This window comes from Porites lutea, chromosome 5, assembly GCF_958299795.1.
Source record: "Porites lutea chromosome 5, jaPorLute2.1, whole genome shotgun sequence".
In the NCBI taxonomy this organism is placed as follows: domain Eukaryota; kingdom Metazoa; phylum Cnidaria; class Anthozoa; order Scleractinia; family Poritidae; genus Porites; species Porites lutea.
Window position 1 is genome coordinate 39,858,689 of NC_133205.1, and position 21,843 is coordinate 39,880,531.

At 40.7% G+C, this 21,843-nt stretch overlaps 2 protein-coding genes across 2 annotated transcripts in view; one reads left to right on the top strand and one right to left on the bottom strand.

Annotated features, from left to right (window-relative positions):
- Positions 1 to 17,783, top strand: part of LOC140937521 (uncharacterized) — a 29,957-nt gene extending 12,174 nt beyond the window's left edge. Inside the window, exons 11-29 of the mRNA XM_073387083.1 lie at positions 111 to 260; positions 1,018 to 1,299; positions 2,147 to 2,492; positions 3,101 to 3,347; positions 3,882 to 4,060; positions 4,556 to 4,779; positions 5,138 to 5,367; positions 5,582 to 5,759; positions 6,607 to 6,797; positions 7,035 to 7,128; positions 7,342 to 7,482; positions 8,883 to 9,136; positions 9,945 to 10,244; positions 11,232 to 11,627; positions 12,586 to 12,869; positions 13,263 to 13,404; positions 14,585 to 14,761; positions 14,940 to 15,084; positions 15,860 to 17,783. Coding sequence (XP_073243184.1) covers positions 111 to 260; positions 1,018 to 1,299; positions 2,147 to 2,492; positions 3,101 to 3,347; positions 3,882 to 4,060; positions 4,556 to 4,779; positions 5,138 to 5,367; positions 5,582 to 5,759; positions 6,607 to 6,797; positions 7,035 to 7,128; positions 7,342 to 7,482; positions 8,883 to 9,136; positions 9,945 to 10,244; positions 11,232 to 11,627; positions 12,586 to 12,869; positions 13,263 to 13,404; positions 14,585 to 14,761; positions 14,940 to 15,084; positions 15,860 to 16,005 — 4,106 coding nt within the window. The 3' untranslated portion in view covers positions 16,006 to 17,783. The remainder of the gene's footprint in view (positions 1 to 110; positions 261 to 1,017; positions 1,300 to 2,146; positions 2,493 to 3,100; positions 3,348 to 3,881; positions 4,061 to 4,555; positions 4,780 to 5,137; positions 5,368 to 5,581; positions 5,760 to 6,606; positions 6,798 to 7,034; positions 7,129 to 7,341; positions 7,483 to 8,882; positions 9,137 to 9,944; positions 10,245 to 11,231; positions 11,628 to 12,585; positions 12,870 to 13,262; positions 13,405 to 14,584; positions 14,762 to 14,939; positions 15,085 to 15,859) is intronic.
- Positions 17,784 to 20,156: 2,373 nt separating this feature from the next.
- Positions 20,157 to 21,275, bottom strand: LOC140938366 (neuropeptide Y receptor type 6-like). The gene has a single exon (XM_073387852.1). The coding sequence runs from the start codon at positions 21,273 to 21,275 to the stop codon at positions 20,157 to 20,159; it is 1,119 nt and encodes a 372-aa protein (XP_073243953.1).
- Between the last annotated feature and the right edge of the window lie 568 nt (positions 21,276 to 21,843).

The window sequence follows — 21,843 nt, forward strand, 5'->3', positions numbered from 1 at the left end:
AATATTGTAATCTCTTTATATGATTGCCATGTATTTGATAAAGATTTTGATGTTTTTTAGTTATTTCTTTTGTCATTTATAATTCATGAATGCTATTTTTTCCTTTGCAGGTTGCAACTGCAGTGAAGTTGGTTCAAATAACCCCCAGCAGTGTGCCAGAAATGGAGGCCAATGTGACTGTAAAACAAATGTGATCGGTCGCACTTGTGATGCGTGCAGGCCTGATTATTTTAACTTCACTTCTGGTTATGGCTGTTCAGGTTAGATATTATCACCATTCAAGGGAGTCTAGCACAGGGCTCAGTGTGCAAAGAAAGTAGTGTCCGATAGCACGGGGCTAGTGGGTTTTGCTCTAGGGCTAGTGAATTTTGTTCTTAACTTGCCCGACAGGCAAGTACTGTTTTGGGGGGAAATTCAAATTACAGAAGGATTGTAATCAATCCTGCTAATCAAAAACGGTTTTGGGGCTATTTTGGGGCTAGTTGAAATGACTTGTGGGCTTGTACATATTAGTTACAGCTTGCCCGAATGACAGGCTGTAAAACTGACTTTCTTTGCACCCTGGGGCTATAAGTAAGATTTCAGGTTGTTGGGTATATGCAGTTTATAGTAAGGAGAGAACCGAACAGCTAGGGATCAACTGTTCTTTTGGCCCTATTTTCCTTTAGTTTTATTATGATAGTACATGTAGCTGGAGGTCTGTCAAATAAAAATGCAGAGGGCATTGCCCAAGGTCTTGATTTGACTGTGTGTGGGTTATCTAAGTTATGGCCGGTGACAAGTTCAATTTTTACGTCTGGTTCAGTTTTAATTTTCTCTTGCTTTTTTGTATTGTGGTGTGAAATAACATGACCAAAAAATATTAAAAGAAAAAATTCACATTTTATAATAATACACTGAGCGACTACATGCAGTGTATACAGCTGGCTGAACTGGGAACACCGATTGTACAATAATATTTTGTGCTGTGAACTTTGAATGTGTTCTAAATAGTTGCTTGACAATGTTTTTCTACAGCTTGTAACTGTGATCTGACTGGGGCAAATGAAACATCTTGCGATGCTGAGACAGGACAGTGTTCGTGCCGGGAAAATGTCACTGGAGGACGCTGCAACAGTTGTCTACGAAATTACTATAACTTCAACAGTGGGGTTGGTTGTTCCCCTTGTAACTGTCATCCAGTGTACTCAAGCAGTCTTCAGTGTGATGATAACAGTGGTGTTTGTAGCTGTAAACCTGGTATTAATGGTGGAAAATGTACAGGATGTGCTGACCAGTTCTATAATTTAACTGGTCAAGGTAAGGCCATGTTGTTTGTGCATAGTTTGGCACTGTAAGTGACTGGTCTTTGGGTGTAGTGCATTGACATATAAAAGAAACATGTGCCAAGCAACGTTTGTGTATGTACTGCGTAGTAGAGAAATACAGCAATAGCATTGTGGCAATTAAACTGTGATTGCTTTTGGTCCTCTTGTATGGAAAGGCTTTTGGGCGTGACGTACAGTGTACATGTAATACAATTGTTCATTCTTTGCGTGGCTAAGTTTGTCAGTGCGTCAAACTCCCAATTTAGTATTTTCAGGTTCACGTCCCTGTTATGACTACTAGCTGGATTTGTTTCTTGGTCTTACCGGATTTAAATCCTCCCCCATGCTTGGTTGCATCCATCTAGTTGCCTCCTGCCAGTTGGGGTTTTTAATTCTATTCTATTCTATTAAATTTACCGGTATTTGTTTCTTATTATTTGAGTAGAAAACTCCAAAACTTAACCTTACAGTCCTACACCAAATTCTTTAACCCTTTATTAAGTTCCAAGAGTGGCCAAGATCAACTCTCCTTAACAACATCAATACATCATCATCATCAATAAAAAAAGCATACGAGAATTATTAACAAAATGGTCACCATTATTTCTCTTATTAAATTTTCCCAGCTATAAATCTTTACATGTAAGGAAATGTAAGGAGATCAGTTTGGAGAATTTGTGTGTGGGAAATATGTGGATATTTGTATGTGAATATTGTGGCTTAAAGTTTCTTGCCAAAGAACAAATTAACTATCATAGTTGAGTCGTGTAAGGGTGTGATCGTTCAGTTTGTCCTCATCCTTATTGTTTAATCCAGAATTGTTAAAATATAACCCACAGGCTGTCGACCATGTGAATGTAACAGTGCTGGAAGTGTCAACCTTATTTGTAACAAGACCCTAGGCCAGTGTCCTTGTAAGACCTTTTCACTTGGACGCCAGTGTGATACATGTCCGTCTGGTTTCTATGGCCTGGCTGCCAATCACTCCGAGGGATGTCTTCAATGCCAGTGTTCAAACAAAACGTCGAATTGTACTCGTGACTCAGGATGGCTCGTATCGGAGATTACAACCAGCCTTTCTGTTCTCTTTGACAACACCAATGTTGATGGATGGACTGCTAATAACAGTGTTGAATTTGTGACAGTACATTTAGACTGGGGAACTCCAGTAGAACCTACCAGCAAGTAAGTGTAGTTCTTGTCATCTGATAGCTTACCTGAGGGGGCGAGATGTCCCCCTTTTGCCCGCCCGTGGGGGATTTCCCGCATTGGTCCGACCAAAATGTTCTTTTTTGGCCTTTTAATAAATCCTTAGTTGATCAAGCTTGTTCGGTTAAGATGGCTGGATACTAGCCTAGTTCTTTTTTTTTTTGCGTTTTAGTGACCACGACTTCGTCTCGGTCCATAAAAATGCAAAAAAAGAACTCTGCCAATGTGCAGCCATCTTGAACTGAGGCTTGGTCAATAATGCATAAAAATGGCCTTGCGATCCAATTGATCCCTTGTGAGGTCGTTCTGAGTTGAATGGAAATGTAGGGACTAACTCTTAGACAGATGATAATTACCTGTATTGTGTCAAGGAGCCTCTGTTACCTAGGGTACTGCATATTAAGCAAACAAGCTTAAAGAGCTCCTTACCCAGCAAGAAAATCTACTTGTCCTAGATGACCAAACGGCAATTCATGTCAAGCCCCCGTAAGCCGCAATTTTTTGCAAGGTTTATGAAGTTGATAGCCTTCAAAGTCACCACACATGTGATAATAACAAATATCGTCAATATGACTTTTTTTCAGAGGATCAATGAGAGTTGAGACCAGTGGATCTGATGAATTCTATTTTATTGCTCCTGATAAGTACCTTGGAGACAAGAGATTTGCGTACACCTTCACACTGTCGTTCAAACTACAGCAGGACAATGCGACTTTTCCTGCAGCTTCTTCGACAGGGGATGTTATTCTTAAAGGCAGGTGGTTTGATCAGCCACTTGTTACAAGCCTTAGCACTCCGCCGTCTACAGGAGAAAGTTTTACCAGTTATGAGGTAAGACTAGATTATAATATCAAGAGGTCAGCAGCATTTATCGTAATTGCTTAAATTTCCACCCTCCCTGTTGACAATAAACGCCCCACTCCCCCCTCCCCACCTTCTTAGCATTAGCCTCCCTTTAAGGCTGGTAATATTTCTTTCCCTCAAGAAAGAAAAACTGCTGTTCCTTAAAGGAGCTGTGTCACGCAACTTATTACGATTCAATCAGTGAGAGTTGCCACCAAATTGGGTAAAACATAACAATAAGGGCTGAAAATATTAAAAGAAGGTATAAATTCTTCAGCAAATACAAAAATAGCACGGATGGACAAATTTGAAGAAGATTAAAGCGGATTGCAATTACCGTTTTTAAAAACTTGTCAGCCGAACAGTTTTTGAAATTTAATTCGTATTGTTGGCCTGCGTGTTTGAAACGTTTGTTATAATCCTCTGGAAGATATATTTGAGTGATAGGAAGTTGTGATTTTGTCTTTTACAAGTAAATGTTTCGCTTATGTCGAGACTTAACTTTGTTATTTTGTTTCTTAGGTCAAATTTGTTGAGAGTGAATGGAGGGTCGGAGATACTTCTGGCCGTCAACCTACAAGCTACGAAATGATTAAAGTATTAAGTGACCTAGTTTCCTTGCGCATCAGGGCCAAATGGACATCGCTTACAACTCAACTAGACAGCCGACTTGGTGACATTGTCATGACTCTAAGCAATAGGTATGCTGTATACATTTAATCCGCTATGTTTCCTTCCATAAGCCTTTTTTAAAAATACCACAATACATGTATTCTTTGTTTTTCCTCCAAACATTGTTTTCAATTTCCCTTCAGACAAATAATAAATCGATACGTCTTGCAGCGTTTTTACTCACATCCAGTTTTCGCTGTATGAGCTGTTCAACTCAACCTAAGCCAGCCACTTAAAAAAAAGTTCAAAGGAAGCGATCCTGTCAGTTGCCGAGATTTTCGTTTTGGGTTTTTATGCCCCGCGATAAATCAACCAGTCAGATGAGTGTTTGTCTGAAATTTCCCGCGCAATGGACCCGCTGCTCGCGGCATGTATCGTGGGAACAAAACTATCGTTTGACCCCTTATACTCTGGCACATAAAATATCATCGGTATGTGTAACCACAACTTTCAAACCGCTCTCGTTTATGTGAAAACCGTTCTGTAGCCATAATTGTTGTTTGCTCTTCTTTATTATCTTCCAGGACTAGTGTTTTAGCCTCACCAGAGAATGCGTTCAATGTAGAGCTTTGTAACTGTCCACCACAGTACAAGGGGAGCTTTTGTGAGCAGTGCGCCGAGGGGTACACACGCAGCACACCGAATGGAGGGCCTTACGTCACATGCGTTCCTTGTCAGTGTTACGGGCACTCGAACAGCTGCGATCCTGAGACTGGCGTATGTCATAACTGTACACACAACACGACAGGTAATATAGGCAGCATTTACAGGGTGAATATAGCCCGCTTTCTTATGGTTTGTTTGCCACACTTGTCTTTGTTTGTCTATTTCCGTTCCGTTCTGATAGTTGCATTAATGTTAAAAGGGAGATGTTCATTCCTTCGCTATAGTTTATTTTATGAGGCAGAACTTTAGTTATTTCTCAGCATTTACGGGAAAAAAAATTAATTTGGGGGCGGGGAAGGGAATTTCTTGCTTCGCCCGTCGTCTTCAGGTTGCACTGCACTGAATATATCATATGAGTACACTTCCATTTACTTCCATTTACGGAACAACGATCTGTATCTTTTTAAGGTTGCACCTCAATTTTTCTGATTCTCTGTTAGGTGATCATTGCCAGAAGTGTTCAGATGGTTGGTATGGTAACGCTAAAAATGGTACCCCGGATGACTGTAGACCCTGTCCATGCCCTGGTGGACCGCTCGCGTCCAATCAGTTCGCCAAGACTTGCTTTGCAAATGAAACTGACGGATTACCGACCTGTAACAACTGTTCACAGGGTACCACTGGACGAAACTGTGAAATGTGCATGGATGGATACTTTGGGCGGCCGTGGGTGAGTAGGCGTAAAAGTGAACCCCAAATTGTTTACTTACAAATAAAGAAGCCTTGACTATGCTTTGTTCTTTTGTAAAGCACACAGGAAGCGGCTAGAGCAGGAAAGAAGTGTAGTCGGGAAACAGACGTAGTCGAGTGTTGCTCCCTACTTCTTTAGTGCTCTAGCTGCTTTCTAAGTTAAATTCCCAATTCATTGGTTTATTTTATCACAGGAGCCAGATGGACAGTGTCGTCGTTGTGAGTGCAATGACAACATAGATCTTGGTGTTAGTGGAAACTGTAACACAACTACAGGACAATGCCTGAAGTGTCTCTACAACACAACTGGATTTAACTGTGAATGGTGTGCTCCTCAATATTATGGAAGTGCCTTGAACAAGAATTGCACACGTATGTACAACTTGAATTATTTTCTCTCCTTTGAAATATCTTTTATAATTTCTTAATGTAGTCAGTAAAAGATTCATTTGTTATTCTCGTGACTCAAATGATGTAAAGGCAAACGTGGATGTAAGAAACCGCGGATTAAGAACCATATATATGTAGCCGATTTTTTGAAATCCAACCCAACGAAGTTCGCGGTCATTTGAATGAAAGGGCGACAGAAGGCAGGTTTCTTAAGCCCGAGATCCTCCAAAATCACAGTAACGAAGGAAAAGGAAAGGAGAAAAGGAAAAAGCGAGGAGAAGAAAAGGAGGAGAAGAAAAAAAACAACAACAATGGCAGCACTCTTAGTATTTATAATGGCTACTTTGGAGATCCGGCTAGATATATAAGAACCATTCTCCACATAACAACGAACAATTTTTGCCTGTTGTGGAAAATCGGAGGATCTTATATGTGAACTATAACTGTATGTCTTTAAGACATAGGGCTAGGACGCCTTATATGGATAATATGATGACGTCTGTGGCATGTTTCTTTCTCTGAGGTATTCAGTATGCCAATGAGTCAAACTTTGTTGGTTTTCTTACAGATTTCTACAATTGAATCGTCTCAGTTACTTGAATTCCTCGGCAACATCTGATTTGCTGTGGGGATGATTTCTCTGAACTATGCTTAGTGTTCCTAGAAAGTTTCTCTTGCGAACAAAACGCAAAGCTGGGTCTAAAGGGACAAACTTTCTCAAAAATGATAACAAGCTTAAGCTTCCGCACAATACGATGTCCTAAAGTTAGTATCCTATAATATTTATAAAATTAATGTTTTATAGCAATGTTGTCGTTTCTTGTTACAGGTTGCAATTGTTCAAGTGTTGGTGCTGTTAACAATGTGTGTAATAATATGACCGGGGATTGTGACTGTGAGCCTTACGTGACCGGCAAGTTATGTGACCGGTGTGAACAGTACGCCTACAATTACACGGAGTTTGGCTGCTTACCCTGTAACTGTAGTTCCTTTGGTTCAACTGACCTTCAGTGTGACTCGGTAAGAACACATTCTGCGTAGAAGCAGTCTTTTCTACTACAGCCATCAGCGCAAAGCAAGAAGCGGAGGGAAAAAGGAAAAAACGAGAACGGAAGAGAGGGAGGGACAACTCTCTTACCCTCTCTCTCTACGGCTCGTGCATTCTCTACCCGCTGTCTGTTGTATTTTCTTAGTACAGGTGCTTTAAACAGTTATCTGAAATGTTATGTTATTTATAACATTTTCCTTCCTTTCCAGATGTATGGCAACTGCAGCTGCAAACCAAACGTAATTGGTCAAAAGTGTGATATGTGTGCTGCTAATTTCTTTGACGTCACACGCAGTTGTTCAGGTATGATCGATATAAAATATAAAGCAATACTACTCTTGAGTGTAAACAACTTTTACCTCGGTGCACTTCAGGCCGGAGGGGGGGGGGGGGGGGGGGTGGGGTTCTTGTTTTACGTTATCCTTTGTCTTTTTATCGCAGAGCTGAATTACATAATTACTTAATTATGTTTTGTGTGTTTATGGTCATTTTGTTTGTCGTTCATTTCTTGTTTAGAGTGTAACTGCACAGCTAACCAGACGATTGCAAACTCAACCTGTGACCAGAGATCTGGTCAATGCCAGTGTCGTGTCAGTGAAGCAGGAGGCCTGTACGGTGGTCGACAATGTGAAGGATGCGCCAAGCCGTACACCGTCGGTGAGTGGTTTTATACCTTAATGCTGATGACGGCGCTTTTTACTGAGCTTTTTGGCCTGTTTATACAGCGACAGCAAACTTTCGCTCGGCGCAAGCGTAACGCTTTGATTACAGAAGTACTGCGAGCAGTGGTTTCTTTTTGTCAGTCGAGTAGTCAGTTTTTCAACGCCCCGAGAGACAAACAAACAAACAAACCGACTACGCGACTGATTAGCCACGCGAACGACTTCGTTAATGCTAAAAGTCATGCCAGAAAGAAATCCTGGGTACACGTACCAGCAGTCTTACTCCCTAATTGGATTCCTGACGATTCATGATAAACCTTAGATTGTTTGTAAGCCACTGACAAAGAGTGCCGGCCCAAGATGTTGCTGTATTTACACCACTACTGACTCCTTTTTTGTACGTGTTTAAAAATACATGTCATACCCGAGACGAAATAGTTGCTTTTCTTTGTCAGAAATAATACGTCGTTGAGTTTACGGTTAATACAGGAAAATGTTAGAGCCTTCTTTTCCCCTGTCAGAGATAGCCTTACCGTAAGGGTGTTGGTTTGGATTGCCACCACGATTGTTGCCTGACCAGTCAAAAGAACAAACAAAGGAAATACTAATAATAGAGCCCTGTGAATAGTCTGCGAATGCGGCCGTCTCTTCTCGCTCTCTGCCGCTAAGAATGTTTTACACCACTACTGACTCCTTTTTTGTACGTGTTTAAAAATACATGTCATACCCGAGACGAAATAGTTGCTTTTCTTTGTCAGAAATAATACGTCGTTGAGTTTACGGTTAACACAGGAAAATGTTAGAGCCTTCTTTTCCCCTGTCAGAGATAGCCTTACCGTAGGGGTGTTGGTTTGGATTGCCACCACGATTGTTGCCTGACCAGTCAAAAGAACAAACAAAGGAAATACTAATAATAGAGCCCTGTGAATAGTCTGCGAATGCGGCCGTCTCTTCTCGCTCTCTGCCGCTAAGAATGTTTCGCTGGGCTGTCTTAGGATGTGAATTCTCTTATAGACTCTTTTTGTATTGAAACGTTAAGATCTAGAAAATCATGGATTGTTGTTTGAACTTCATGGGTCGATTATTCAAACGAAGTCTAACTTAAGCCGCGGTTTAACAAATCTTTGGGCCTCAAGATCTCTTCCTAAGTGGGTTATTTTAAGAAGATAAATACTTTTCTTGTCTACTCTGTATGCGCTCATGAAACTGTTCATAATAAATGGTCTTTAGATAAAACCGTTGGACAAATTGAAAATGGCTTAGAACGCGGTTTTGTCTAACACTGGCTAAACTACGTTTAAATGACTAGCACCATATATTTTTACTGGCATGTCTGTAAAAGAGGGGTGTATCTTGAAGACTAGATAATTATGTGAATCTCGGTTTGATTTTTAGGGAGTCCACCCAGGTGTCATCCATGCACAGAGGCTTGTTATAGGAATTGGGTAGGGCTGATCTCTGATGAGACAGAGAAAGTGAACGAGTTGAAAGGCAATGTGACAGAGCTGCTAGAGTCATTTGGCAGCATGTCTGTGGACGGAATCAATAGTACTTTACGAATGCTAACGGCAAATGTCACTTACGCAAATGGAATTTTCAGCAGCGGGGGAAGGGCTGACTTGTTGAAGAAACGTGAACAGATTAACCGGGTAAGTACAGTGGAATCTCTACATGCGGACACCGCAGAGCTGTAAATTACAGTCAGCTTACAATGACGGTCCCCTTATCGTTCCTAAAGTCGGTGGCGAATTGTCAAATACTAAAGATTATAATTTTATATCTGAACGTTTGCATAGTCAGGGCTGTCACAAAAGATTTCGACTTGCCCGCTATGGTTACATGCAATTAGTAAGCGGCGAATGGAAGATTTTCCCTAAGATTCATACAGTTTGTACCTCTCAGTACTGACACTTCTGTAATGCCGGTGGCTGCCTCTGTCCCTTTGATATCCTTGATTATTAAGGAGGTTCGTTACTTGAGGTAGTATCATAGGCGGCCCAAACTTACGTTGCGAAAAGTAATTTACATGCCATAGGTGACGCGTGGCCTTTGTGCTGGGCGCGCCGGTGTCGCGTTACTGGCGACCGTTGAAAATAAGACTTTGTATAAGTAATAAAATACTAAGATCTGCGAACGGTAAATAGAGTTAAATCTAACTTTTCCTTCAATGAACCAATGACTCCACCCATAAGACGAAGTCAAACGGCATGCATAATGACTGTCTCTCGCTAGCATGCAAGCAAGCTCTCCATGTGGGGGAGTCGCGAGAAGTCACGCTAGAGGAGGAGTTTGTTCGCAGGGTAGTCTCTCGCATTCTGTTTGTTCTTACTGTTTGGGTTTTCTAGACTGTGAGAGACTTGGTGATTTAATGGTTTTTTTGCTTAGTAAGAGCGAATCTTGTCATGTCAATGATATTTTAACCAGACAATCAGAACTAATTTTAAAAATCTTTTACAGATTCAAAACTCCGTCAACTCTTTACAACAGCAATTGAACTCTTCCCAGCATTCAATCGAGGACGCGCAAAAGTACCTGGCAGAACACGTGGTAAACTACAACGGAAGCGTGCGTATTCTTCCAGCCACCCCTCTGTCGTACCCATCTTTCCCTGTGGTGTGCCCCAGTGGGGGTGGGCTTAGTGTGATTGTTGACTGGCAGTGTATTGAAGCCATGGCACAGAGCTACCGCCAAAGAGCTATAAAAGCTAACGCCTCGGGATACGCCAACTACACCAGTATTCGAAATAGCTACAGCATGGTAAGATGTCAAGATACGCTTTTCTTCTTTTTACTTAAACTTGGGTGAAGAGAAGTTTTTTAGATCGCTCAGTCAACGCGATTGTCTCAGTCGTTGCTCAAAGGGCTCGTACAGAGTGTTTAATTCTTAAAATAAAGTCTTGATATTTGTCTAGCACCTTTCCAGACCTAAAGTCTTGAAAAATGGTCAAAAGTCTAGAGTTTTTTTCTTTTGGAAAGCTACAACAATTGCTCTATAAGTAAAAGTTTTTCTGTTTTGGTCAAATCCTATTCAACCTTGCTCGTACGTTTGCAGCGCACCATGAAAAAAAGTTTGTTCCTGCGTTTCTTAAGGTCTCTGTTGATCACCTATTTGATAACCTCGAATCTAAAAAAAGAAATTATTGCTTTGGAAAACAGTGTGGAAAAAGTCTTGAATTTTGGATCCAAAAATCTGTACGAACCCTGCGCTTAGAGTTAGGGGTTTTACTTAAAGAAAAACAAAATGATTATTTGACTCAATTTTGAATTCGCAATTCAGACAGTTGTATTTCGTGTTTTTTTTTTTTTTTGGTGTTGCAAAATTAAAGTTTAAAGAAAACGAGATGATTATTGTTTGACATCTTTTGCTTCTCAAAGTTATTTATTTAACTACAAATTATATTGAGGGAAACATGAAAAAAGTACAACTAGAAACAGGCGGCGCTGTATGTCTCTTTTGGCTATTTAGGCCATTCAGCCTGACCGAGTGGTCAGCGCGTGGGACTCGCCATCTGGCTTGGGTCGAGTCCCGGTCTGGCCACTTGCTGGATTTGTTCTCGGTTGTGCAGATTTCAAATCCTGGGTTGCCTCCTTTCATTTAGGATTTTAATCCTGTTATAATATATTTGTCTTAGTTGTTTCTAATCATTTGAGTGTAGTGCCTGTAAACTAGCCGGATAAGCTACGTGCACCTTACTATAAACAAAGCTGTAATTTTTTTGACATTTGTTCTTTGTCTTTGAAACAGATTCAGGAGGCAAATACCACAGCTTATCTTGCTGCTAATCAGATCAGCGAATCAATCAACAAACTCGGGCTGGTGTCAGTGTTACGAGAGTCAGTCGAGTCACGTCTCGGTGACAGCTTTCAGAGCATGTATCGTAACCATTCACAAAAGCTGGAAGAGATCAGTCAAATCATTTCAGTTGTACAGGAGTTGGTGTCGCTTGCGCAAGACTTGGGAGAGAAAGCGAACATGAATTTGACGCAGGCGATGGAGATTGCTTCAGAAGCGAAGAATGTTTCGGGTCAGCGGAGGCGTGAAGCGCAAAGTGCGCGGGACAGCGCTTCAAATGCTCTCTCTGATGCGATGCGGCTGGAGATGGAAGCAGAGAATGCCTTGAATACAGCTGCAGAGTTTAAGGTCAGTTTACATGCCTCATGATAAATAGGGAGGATCTTGCAAATGCGATGTCGGACCAGAATGTTTGGGTTGTTTTGTGCGCCCCGGCAGAAACCAGCTACGCGACTGACAAGCGACGCGAACGACTTCGTAAACGCTAAAATACATGCAAAAGAGAAACCTCTGCTCGCAGTATAGAGCGAAATGGCCGAATGATGATGGTGAATGATAAATAAATTGGCCCGCTCGAGAAAAATCTGTTGAAAGTAAAAATGAATTTTATCCATAGTCGGAGAAGTTCAATCAAAAGTTAAAAAAAAAAGAATCATTTATCGTGGAAAAACAATCATTGGCGTATAACTCCCATTGGAGATATCGTCGAGAACGCAGAGAAATCCAAAACGAAAAGAAGAAAATTTATGAACTGGCAAAGAAGTTGGAGAAAAATTTGATACTCCAAAGTGAGTGACATTTTTATGATGCTCAGGGAAATGTCAAGGGAAAATGAAGTCGGGAGAATATAATTTTGAATGGACAGTAATAATATAGGTTACACGCTTGTTGCTATTGGTTACATCACCTACTGTGTAGTTTTCGTTTTTCAAAACTCTCGTTCATGTTACTCGAAAGTGATCATTATTTTTTTTTCTGTGTGTTTGTCAGTGCGGTGCTTCTTCGAAAAAAAGGAGGGAAGCGCTCATTTGAGTAAATGAAAGTAATTTGAAATACGTGCTAATCACCACTATAGAAACGATTGGAATACTGGGCCTTGGAAATTCTCGCAAAGACTTCCGGGACTGTTACTAGGGGCAGGGAAAATTGGCCAATAGCTGACCAGTACCTAGTAACGATCCCAGAAACAATTGCGGGACGCGATTTTGTTCCAGTTCCCTCCTCGTTTCTAAGGTGGCGAATAGGACATATCCTAGTCATTCAAAGACTATCGCAGCATATGTCAATTGAACATTCTAATTTCTAGGAGAATGCCACGAAGGTTCTTAATTACACGAAAGAAGCCATTGTTAACGTAACAGAAGACATCAACACAATAGCAAGAGTGAAAAACATGACAACCGAAGCCATGACGATTGCAGATGAAGTTCGAACCATGACCATGCCGGTTACACTTCACCAGATTCAGAACTTAACAGAAGATATACTTAACACTAATGTCAGCCGTGAGATGGTGAATCAGACTTTAGAATCAGCTCAACAGGGGCTCAAGCAAGCCAGACAGGTGGAGGAGTTATCACAGAAGGCCATGTAAGTTGGAGATTTGTTAGATAAAAAGCCAGTTGTCAAGGTTTTGGCTTTTCAGCTTGCTATTTACAGATTTTTTGGTGCTGTGTCGTATAAGTGAGAGTAGACTCATTTGCATCGTACACGCATATCCGTCACATTTGCCTGTTAGATTATTTTTCCCATCTAAGAGACACTGACAACGCGATCGCCACTTGAAGACTAAAAAATAACAGTCCGTTCACAGTTTAGTAATATCCTGTTGAAAGAATGGGAAGTGATTTAAGAAGAGAGGATTAGACACCGGATTCAAAGAAACAGCAAACAATCGATGATTGACTAAAATTTGGTTAATTGTGATCTCATCCCATTTCGACCATCATCTCATTTTTGTTCTTTCCTTTTTGTTTTAAACAGAACCGTGGCACAACAGACACTCGGCCAAGTGCAGGATATAGAGACAACTATTAACTCATCCCAGCATCTCAGACAGCAAGGACTCGCACTACAGCAACAAACTGATACAATGATCAATAGCATCAACAATATCACTCAGACGGTAAGAGAATAGCCTCCCACGCAAACCTTCTTAGGGGTTCGTCACGTATTCCTGCCCGACGATACTGGGGAGGATTGCATGACGAGCCAAAAGAACGTCTGCGTGGGAGGTTAGTAAGAGAATGATCTACTTTTTGCTTCCTCCGTTCCTCATGTCGAGGGTCAGCGTTGCTTGGGCACCGAACAGATATATGTTTCAGGCTCTGTTCACACAATAGAGGATAGGTTTTTGTGTCGACTTGAACTGCCACCCACCTTTCCGATATGTGACTCTCCACTTTAGAGATCGGCTCGGCGCAACTTTTAGGGGCATCCAACGACGGTTTCCTCCTGAACACATTAAAAACACTTTTTAGACTGTTCAGAGTACTTGTAGGTCTCTAGAAATGCATTGTAAGCGGCCCTATAGAATTTTTATCTGTTCGGTCATCCTAGGGAAACTTGAGCTTCGTCGAAATTACAAGGGCTTCAGTATTATTTTTCCGAAATTTTAGATGCAATTTAACGTTTAACGATAGTGAGAATTTTTCTGATTCCTCTCTCCATCACATTTTGTAATCAGAAACTTCTAGGTTTTCTTTTTTCTACCATAAAATAGTGTAACCTAGCCTGCGAGCAAGCTTTCCTATTTGGGCAAGTGAAACGAGTGAAACCAGGGGAGTGAAATGCGAGAAATTAAACTTCAGAATATCGTGGGGAATTTATCAGATAAGTTTCGAAAATTGTACATGAATCGAACTGTCATCTAGAAATTGTTAACCGTCCTCAAGCTATAGAAAATTCTAGGCAATATTTTCTTCTCCGAACAGATATTTTACAGAAAACAGTCGTTGGGTGCCCCTGAGCTATGCCCCGTTGCAAAAATTTCGCCGAAATCACCGTTCTTATGTGTGAACAGAATGCCTTTCCGGTATGGTTTTGTTAAAAAGCTCTTCGGTATGGTATGAACATGACCCTAAACTCCTTACCTTTCTGTAGAGAAATCAGGCCGACATTTTGTTAGGCTAATGCAGTGCCAAGCGTGCAAAACATTGTGTGATGCCGGCAACCAAAAGAATCTGTCGTGCATTGTGTTTTGACGCCGGCGCCCGCCTTAGGCTACACGTGTAATTTGATTTGCATAATTGCCATTATTTCCAGAGCCAGAAAATTCAATTTGTTCTTTTTTCGTTGTCTGTCAGGTTGAAGACCGTTTCTCAGCTTCTTATTCGTCAGGACAAAGTTTACTCACGAAGATCAACAATACTTTGTCTAACATGGATGAAAGCCTGATGTGCCTTGACAAAGCGAAGACTGATTCACAAAACGCGTCGCGAACCGCTCAGCTTGCTTTCAACATCTCCGAGACTGCTAAGCAGGTACGTTCGTTATTCTTTTGACGTTTATTCGACGTTTTTGCTCGCTTATCGCTCTCCTAGTATTACACCGCAAAGAGCACTGATTGACCTCGCAGAACAGTAGTATGTGCGATGCACAAATCTGACTGTTCAACCATCTTCAAAGCAGAGACCTCATGTATTGCTTTTCTTTTATCAGACGTTCGACAACAGTAGTGCATCTCTGCCGCCGGTTGCATCTTTGGTGAACTCGTCTTATGATGCAGCGAATGCGAGTCTTTCAGAGATACAACAAACTCACGACGACTCAGAACAGCTTCTACAAGATGTGGTTGAGGCTGAAGGTAAAATAAGTTCTAAATTTCATGTTCCACGCGCTCCTGCTAGATTCAGTTTTTCTTGTTTGTCCTTCAACGTTTGCCCAGTTATTCTTACCTAATGCTAATGAACAAACAATATATATTGTTCTCGCTCATTATCATTAGGTTTGTCCCATGAATTTAAAAGTTTGACGTTTGACCTTATGCTTACCCTGGTCCCTTCGCGACTTTTTTTTGGCCGCTTTGCGGCTCGCTATCTCCCACCCGGAGAAAAATTTGGGACCAGGTTAACGTTTGGGACCAGGGTATCCTATGCAAAAAACAGGCAAAGAAAACTTTGGCGCGTCAATTTGTTCCGGCGTTACTTCGTCCGGGTCCCCAGAGAAACAGGCTCATTTACGGTGTAATATAATTTGTTACTCACAGCTGACGTAAAATAAAGAAAACAAAACAACTTTATCAATGACCCTTACCCCGACAATAGTCCATAAAACAAAGAAAACGAATAAATTATATTATACCGGGGAAGACCCAAGAAATACCTCATTGTTTTCGAGTGACATTAGTTCATCATAAACCGGGGTGCTTTTACAGATGTATTAGTAAGAGAGATTCTTACGGCCTAAAACTGGCTGTGTACGAGCAGAAATAGGTTTTACAGGACAACTTCACGCCCCCAGTAAGGTTACCATTTTTCATAGAAGCAGTCGTGCGGTGGTGATCTTCCACGCAGTGTCGTGTTTTCCTCATTCCGCTATACGTGTTCTATATTTACGGAATGTGGTTTCTTATCCTTTAGAATTACTAGAGCAGTACATCACGCAACGAGAGGAACTTGAGAGACTGGTTAGAGATCTTCAACAGTTGGATAGTGAGGCTGAGGATTTGTTAGCACAGTTTAGTGTAGCTGCTGACCAATACGGGCAGTGTGCGGGCGCCGCATGATAAAGAGAATAAGTGGTTTTTTATATGTTTTGTAAAATACAACGCGGCATTATATTCTCCTTTACCGAGATCAAAGTCCGGCTTAGGAGGCGGTAGCCTTATGAAGAGGCCAGGGCTAGACAAGCAATATAAGAAAGCCCAAATGAAAGCAACGAGTTGATAGTAATAGGCGAGTTCGTTGAAATTAAGATGATTATTATTATGATGAGTTCTTCAAAATGGCAGCCTATCGTTTAGGTTTTCTATTGTTTTTTTTAGAAAGTTTTTAGCAATAGGTGGCCTGCTTTAAAATGTACATATGAATAGCAGAAAATACTTCTTAACAATTGCGCGTAAATTCAAGTTTTTTCACAATTTTTGATTTTACGTTTATTCTTTTGAAGAGATGTTCGTGTTTTATTTGCTTGCTGTTTTCCAGCACCGTTGTTTCTTTTAATTCCGGAGCTACGAATTATCTGTTTTAGCTTGAAAATTGAGAAGTGAAGGAATAATAGCGAATGATTTTCCTAGCTACTCGAGAATATTTTGGTTTCTTATTTTAAGACGATAAAGCTTCCAAATGAATCAAAGGGATGTGCTTTATGTAATCATATAATCATCTATCTTTGCCGTCCATTCGACATCACATAGACCGGCAACCTTAGAGACTGATTAATATACTTTTAGTGTAAGAATGGCACTAAGCAGAAGGCACTAAAACGGCCTTGAAAAGTCGCTGGTGGCCCAAGAACTTGAGATATCTTTGCAGAAATTTCATGTGATTTTAGATGTGAAGATTGATCTTTAATATTTTGATGAAATTGTAAGTATCTTAGATGATGATTGTTAGTCTTGGCTCTTAGTCGCAGATATATACTCTGCCATTCTGTTAAGAAACAAGCGATCTCTAGAGGCTCCTTTGTGCTCCTTGGTAAATATCTTTGCAGCCTGTGCAGCTGGCTGCGAAGCCTATTTCTCTTTCGTAAAAGGTCGTTGCCAATTTTTAACAGTCGATGCCACCAATGGTAACCAAGCCTTTATGACAGATGTAATATATTCCTGGATTAAGCTGAATTTACGTTAAAAGGGCCAGGGTCACCTGTTATGATCTATCAGTTAAGAAAGACAGTTTGCTAGTTTATGTTATTGTACTTAATTTTTCTCGGAATTTTGGCGGATCGGTGTGGTAGTGTAGTGGTAATGGAGATAGATTATGATAAGAAAGGTCCGAGTTTGACCCTGGATTGCGATCTTCTTTCATGTAAATAGAAATAGTCTCAGCTAGTCTCAATAACAGGCCAAAATTTTTTGGAGTGTCTTAAAAATGGCAGCAACCGTTTACGAAAGGGAAATTTGCGGCGAGTGTGGGGATTAAGCCAAATTGAGTGTTTACTATGCTTGGTTGCCTCGATAACCACTGATTAGTCACTGTTAATGATCCGAGAAACAAAGCGTCGAGCTCTAGAGCTCGCTCTCCTTCGAGACACCCCGCTTTCAGGTTACTGGAAATGAGGTTTATGAACGTTTGGCCGCCGTACAATAATAAACCAGGAATCGCTGATTTAACTGTACGATGGAAATTTGAGACCCTTTTTAACAAATGATTTTAGCTTTTACTGGTAAATGATATATGAGAAATTAATCGTATGAAAAGAAATGAAGTAATATTTTATAGGTATAAAGCTTATAATTATTATTATGATAAGCTGTGTGTTGTACAGTATTTATTTATGGCTTGAAGATCTATAGTGTGCATTTTTGCATTAGATTTTCATAGGAATAAAAACTTTTTATTCATATCCGTTGTTTGAGATTGTTTATTATTGGGCTGCCTGTGGCACCCAGTAATGGAATGGGCTTTCTTCGTCGAAAAAAGACAAAATAGTGGACGGCTCACCCAGAAAGCGTTGCGTTCCAACTCCCTCTTAAATGGGACCGATTTTTGCGGGGAGGGGACGGGTCATTTCAGGTCGTCTTGTTAACAGATTAGGAAGTCGATTTGGAACGAACACAAAATTGTTGCGTGGAGTTATTGGCCCTATATCTACGCCGAATGATTATCTTAATAGACCTTTGACACGCGGCGGCCATTTTGTCTCAGGGGATTTAAAAGGCTTTGTTTATGCACGGCTAGTTTCGTAGAGAGAACGAGGCTAGCCTTGACTCCTTCTGCGTGTGAAAAGTCTGGCCGTACAAGAAAGGAATGTGCTATTTGTAGATCGCCTCGTCAAATAGAAACATGTTCACTTGTCATGGATAGTTAGAAGAGCTTTTAATGCAACATCCGACAGAAATAAAATTGACATTAATTTGCTTTGCGAGTTATAAGGAACAGAGAACAACTGCTATTTAACAGTATTTAAATGCCAAAATGGATCCCCGTCACGTTTGACAACATTTTTTTGAATTTCCGGCTAGATCAAATTACCGTAGTCACCTTATACTCTAATGTTATATTTTTTCTATTTTTTTTTTTTGGTGGGAGGGGGGGGGGGGGAAGAGATTGTGGGAAGGGGCGGGTGCGTTGGTTAGGGTTAGGGTTTAGGCCATATTTTTAACTGGAAATGTTCCAGTTAAAAATATTGCCAATCGGTTTCTCGTTTCAAAAGGCTAGGTATATATATCTCCATCCCTGTTCCTCCAGATAGGACTAGCTATACACTCAAACCGGAAAAAAGTTTAATCATAGCCTATACTTCCCAAAATACTAAACCACTTGCATCGCGCAGTCGTCAGCCCAATGAACCCCCTTTGTGGGGGCCTTCAAATGGAACTGACGAGCAACCGTCAGGGAGGACGGAGGATCATTTGCGATCTATTTTGAGGATCATTTGTGGTCGGGGATCATTTACCGTACTGTACATCTCTCTAGGCTAGTCTAGTAGTCGAGATTGAATTCCTTGGACTACGAAATTCTAAATGCCCGCAGTGCATCATTGGAAATGACAATAGACTGCAAAACAGTCGGTTTTTACCTCAAAATCAGTAAAGAAATCGGTAACGCGTGGCGTAAAAGTCTTATGCGCGCGAACCGCGCGAGCCTAACACGCTCTCTGTTTTCAGTCTCGTTCCACACCTTTTGATTGACTGCTCGCGCGTACTTGAATACGCAAAAATACGGACTGTTTTGCAGTCTAAAATGACAAAGGGTCTTTAATATTTCCAAGATGATGTAGGACTGACGTTGTACTTAATTATAATCCTTGTTATTCACTTCTCAATTTTACACCATTTTAAAACCTGTACAAAAATCTTCTTATCGGCAAATAGAAGGAATTCAAAGAATTTGCTTTACAGAACTACCCATCTCATTATTTCAACAGCGAGGAAGTATTCTACGTGTTTGTCATAAATAAAAATTAATAGATCAACCACGCTACTGTAAGCTAAGCTTAATAAAAAAATCTTTATTTAGCATCTGCCTTAACTTAAAACGAACGAACTGTTGCTGTTCCTTACGCCTCCACTTTGAATTACATCAATTATCCAGTACGTATCTTTCAAAGTCGATTCCTATTACCGTCCTTGTCATGTAAAATATATAGGGAGCTTAAGCAAAAACGACGGCGACGTCAACGAGAACGGCAAAAACAGCAATAGGTTTAGATTAGCAAAACAACAACTTTGCACGTGCATCACGCCTTTTCTACGGTACATTTCTTTGCCGTCACTGCACGACTACTACGTGAAAATTCCTATTTTCATGTTTCGTAGAGGACGTGAATACAAGACAACTTTGTTTTTCTTTTCCTTAAATTTAATACAGTCTTTTAGAATTCAACTCCTGAAACATTTGATGAATTGAACAAGATAGAATAAGCGCGATAAATTTAACAAGATGGAATAAGCGCGATAAAGTTTGAACCAGCGCCTCTCTCTTCCGTAAAGGCTCCCGCTAAGTATCTCTATAAAAATACTGAGCAATAATCGAAAAAATAGAAAGCGCGCGGGGGACGATGGGAAGAGGGAAATGCGGGAGCCTCTCTTCTGTCTATCCCGTTCCCATCGTGCCCCGCGCGCTCTCTTTTCTTTCTCCCCAGTCTCCCCACTGTAACACAAAAAGGCCTCTGCTGAGGAGAGGGAACCAGCGCCATTTAGTGACATTTTCGTAGCCGTAGCCGTAGCCGTCGTCGTTGCAGGAGATGAAGCATTTTTAATCGCTTGGTGTCATTTTATCGTTTTGGAATGTCTAATCTCGGCTTTAAAGCGATGTTATTCTCCATGTGTTCGCCATGCTTTGGCCGATGTCCGTTCTCGTTGTGTCGGGAAAAACGCCTCTTTAAAAATTCACTGAATTCTTTCATCTGAGCAAAGTAAATTATGAAGTTTAACAAAGGGTTCAGATATGCTATACTGCCAGAACCATAACGTATCATATAGTCAGTTGAGAAATCACGTTGTGGCTTAGCAATCTGTGTATAAGCTGTATTGACTATAAAGAGAGAGAAGGGAAAAATATAGGCGAATGTCAGGGCTATAAGAAGAGATATTCCTTTGATTCTTTTGGCTCTTAAATGAGCCTTGAAAACATTGTTCATTCTATAGCAGATTTGCCTTTTACGCTTTATCCATACAGTTCTGATTAAAGATACATTAACGTATATTATAAACAAAGTGGGCAGTACAAATTGTATTGGGAAGAGAATAAGTGTCAGTTTGAACGGATAGAAAAGCTCGACATTTCGGCATATGACAGTGTAATGGGTTTCGTTAAGGTCGACTCTTACTCCGTCGTACGCGGCTGCGGGAAAGAGCATCACATGAATTCCCAATAACCACGCAGTTATAATCATTTTCCGCACTGTCGAGACGCGGAATGTTTGTGGCATGGGTCGAGTTGACAAATACTTCTCTAGACTTATCACTACTAGATTGTTGATCGTGATGGCAGGAAAGACAAAGTTTAGGTATCGAACTATCTTGCAAGCCCACCCGCTTTGGAACACATCCAACGACATCTGCAAACAGACAAGAGGCAAGGATACCGCACAAGAAAGCACGTCTGACAGGCAAAGACTTCTCACATACATGGTTAGATTCTGTGCAAAAGAGTATGCCTGTAGTGGATTTTTTCTTGCCTTTTTCCACAAATAGTAAAAAATGAGACAGCAACCTACAAATCCAATTCCGCCAAAAAAAACCAGGAAGAAGGCGAGGACTTGTTTTGCCACGAAAGGAGCAGGCGTAAAGACGTAGATGGCAGCGGAGTCAGTTGTTCCTGTATCATTGTTAAAAGCAGATGATTTATTCCAAGTCACAGTGGTAAGAAGCCATGATGGTTCGTTATTCATGTCTTCACGTCAGCCTATGAGAGAGGAAACATCAGAGTGAATCATCGCCAATAACGAAGTTGAAATCTGTTCTACATAAGTGAGCGCCGTGCAGTCAATCTCCCTTTTAAAAAATTTGAATTTTCCGGGTTGAAATAACTCTAATTATTACAACAGTAAGCTCGATCCAGTATGACTTTCATCGATAATACATTTCCACTTTGAACACGACATACAATGGAAAAAATTTATGCCGAGTGGTAATCAGTTGACCAGACGTCGATGTCATGGAACGTGCAAGTAATTAAAAAAAGCAAACTCTGGTAATGATATATATTAGGAATTAAACTCCAGGAGAGGTCGCATACATTTGACAAAATAAGAGAGTTTGAATAATCGCCGTCCTCACATCTTTTAAGATTAAAAAAGGTCCTTAACATATATTATTACCACAGTTTGCTTTTTTCACATATACGTTCCATGGACGTCCGGTCAAAACACCACTCGGCATGAATTTTATGCTTGTGCCTGAATTACAACGTCGTCAGAACAACAGTTTAGCGAAACACTAACAAACAGTTTTTTTCCC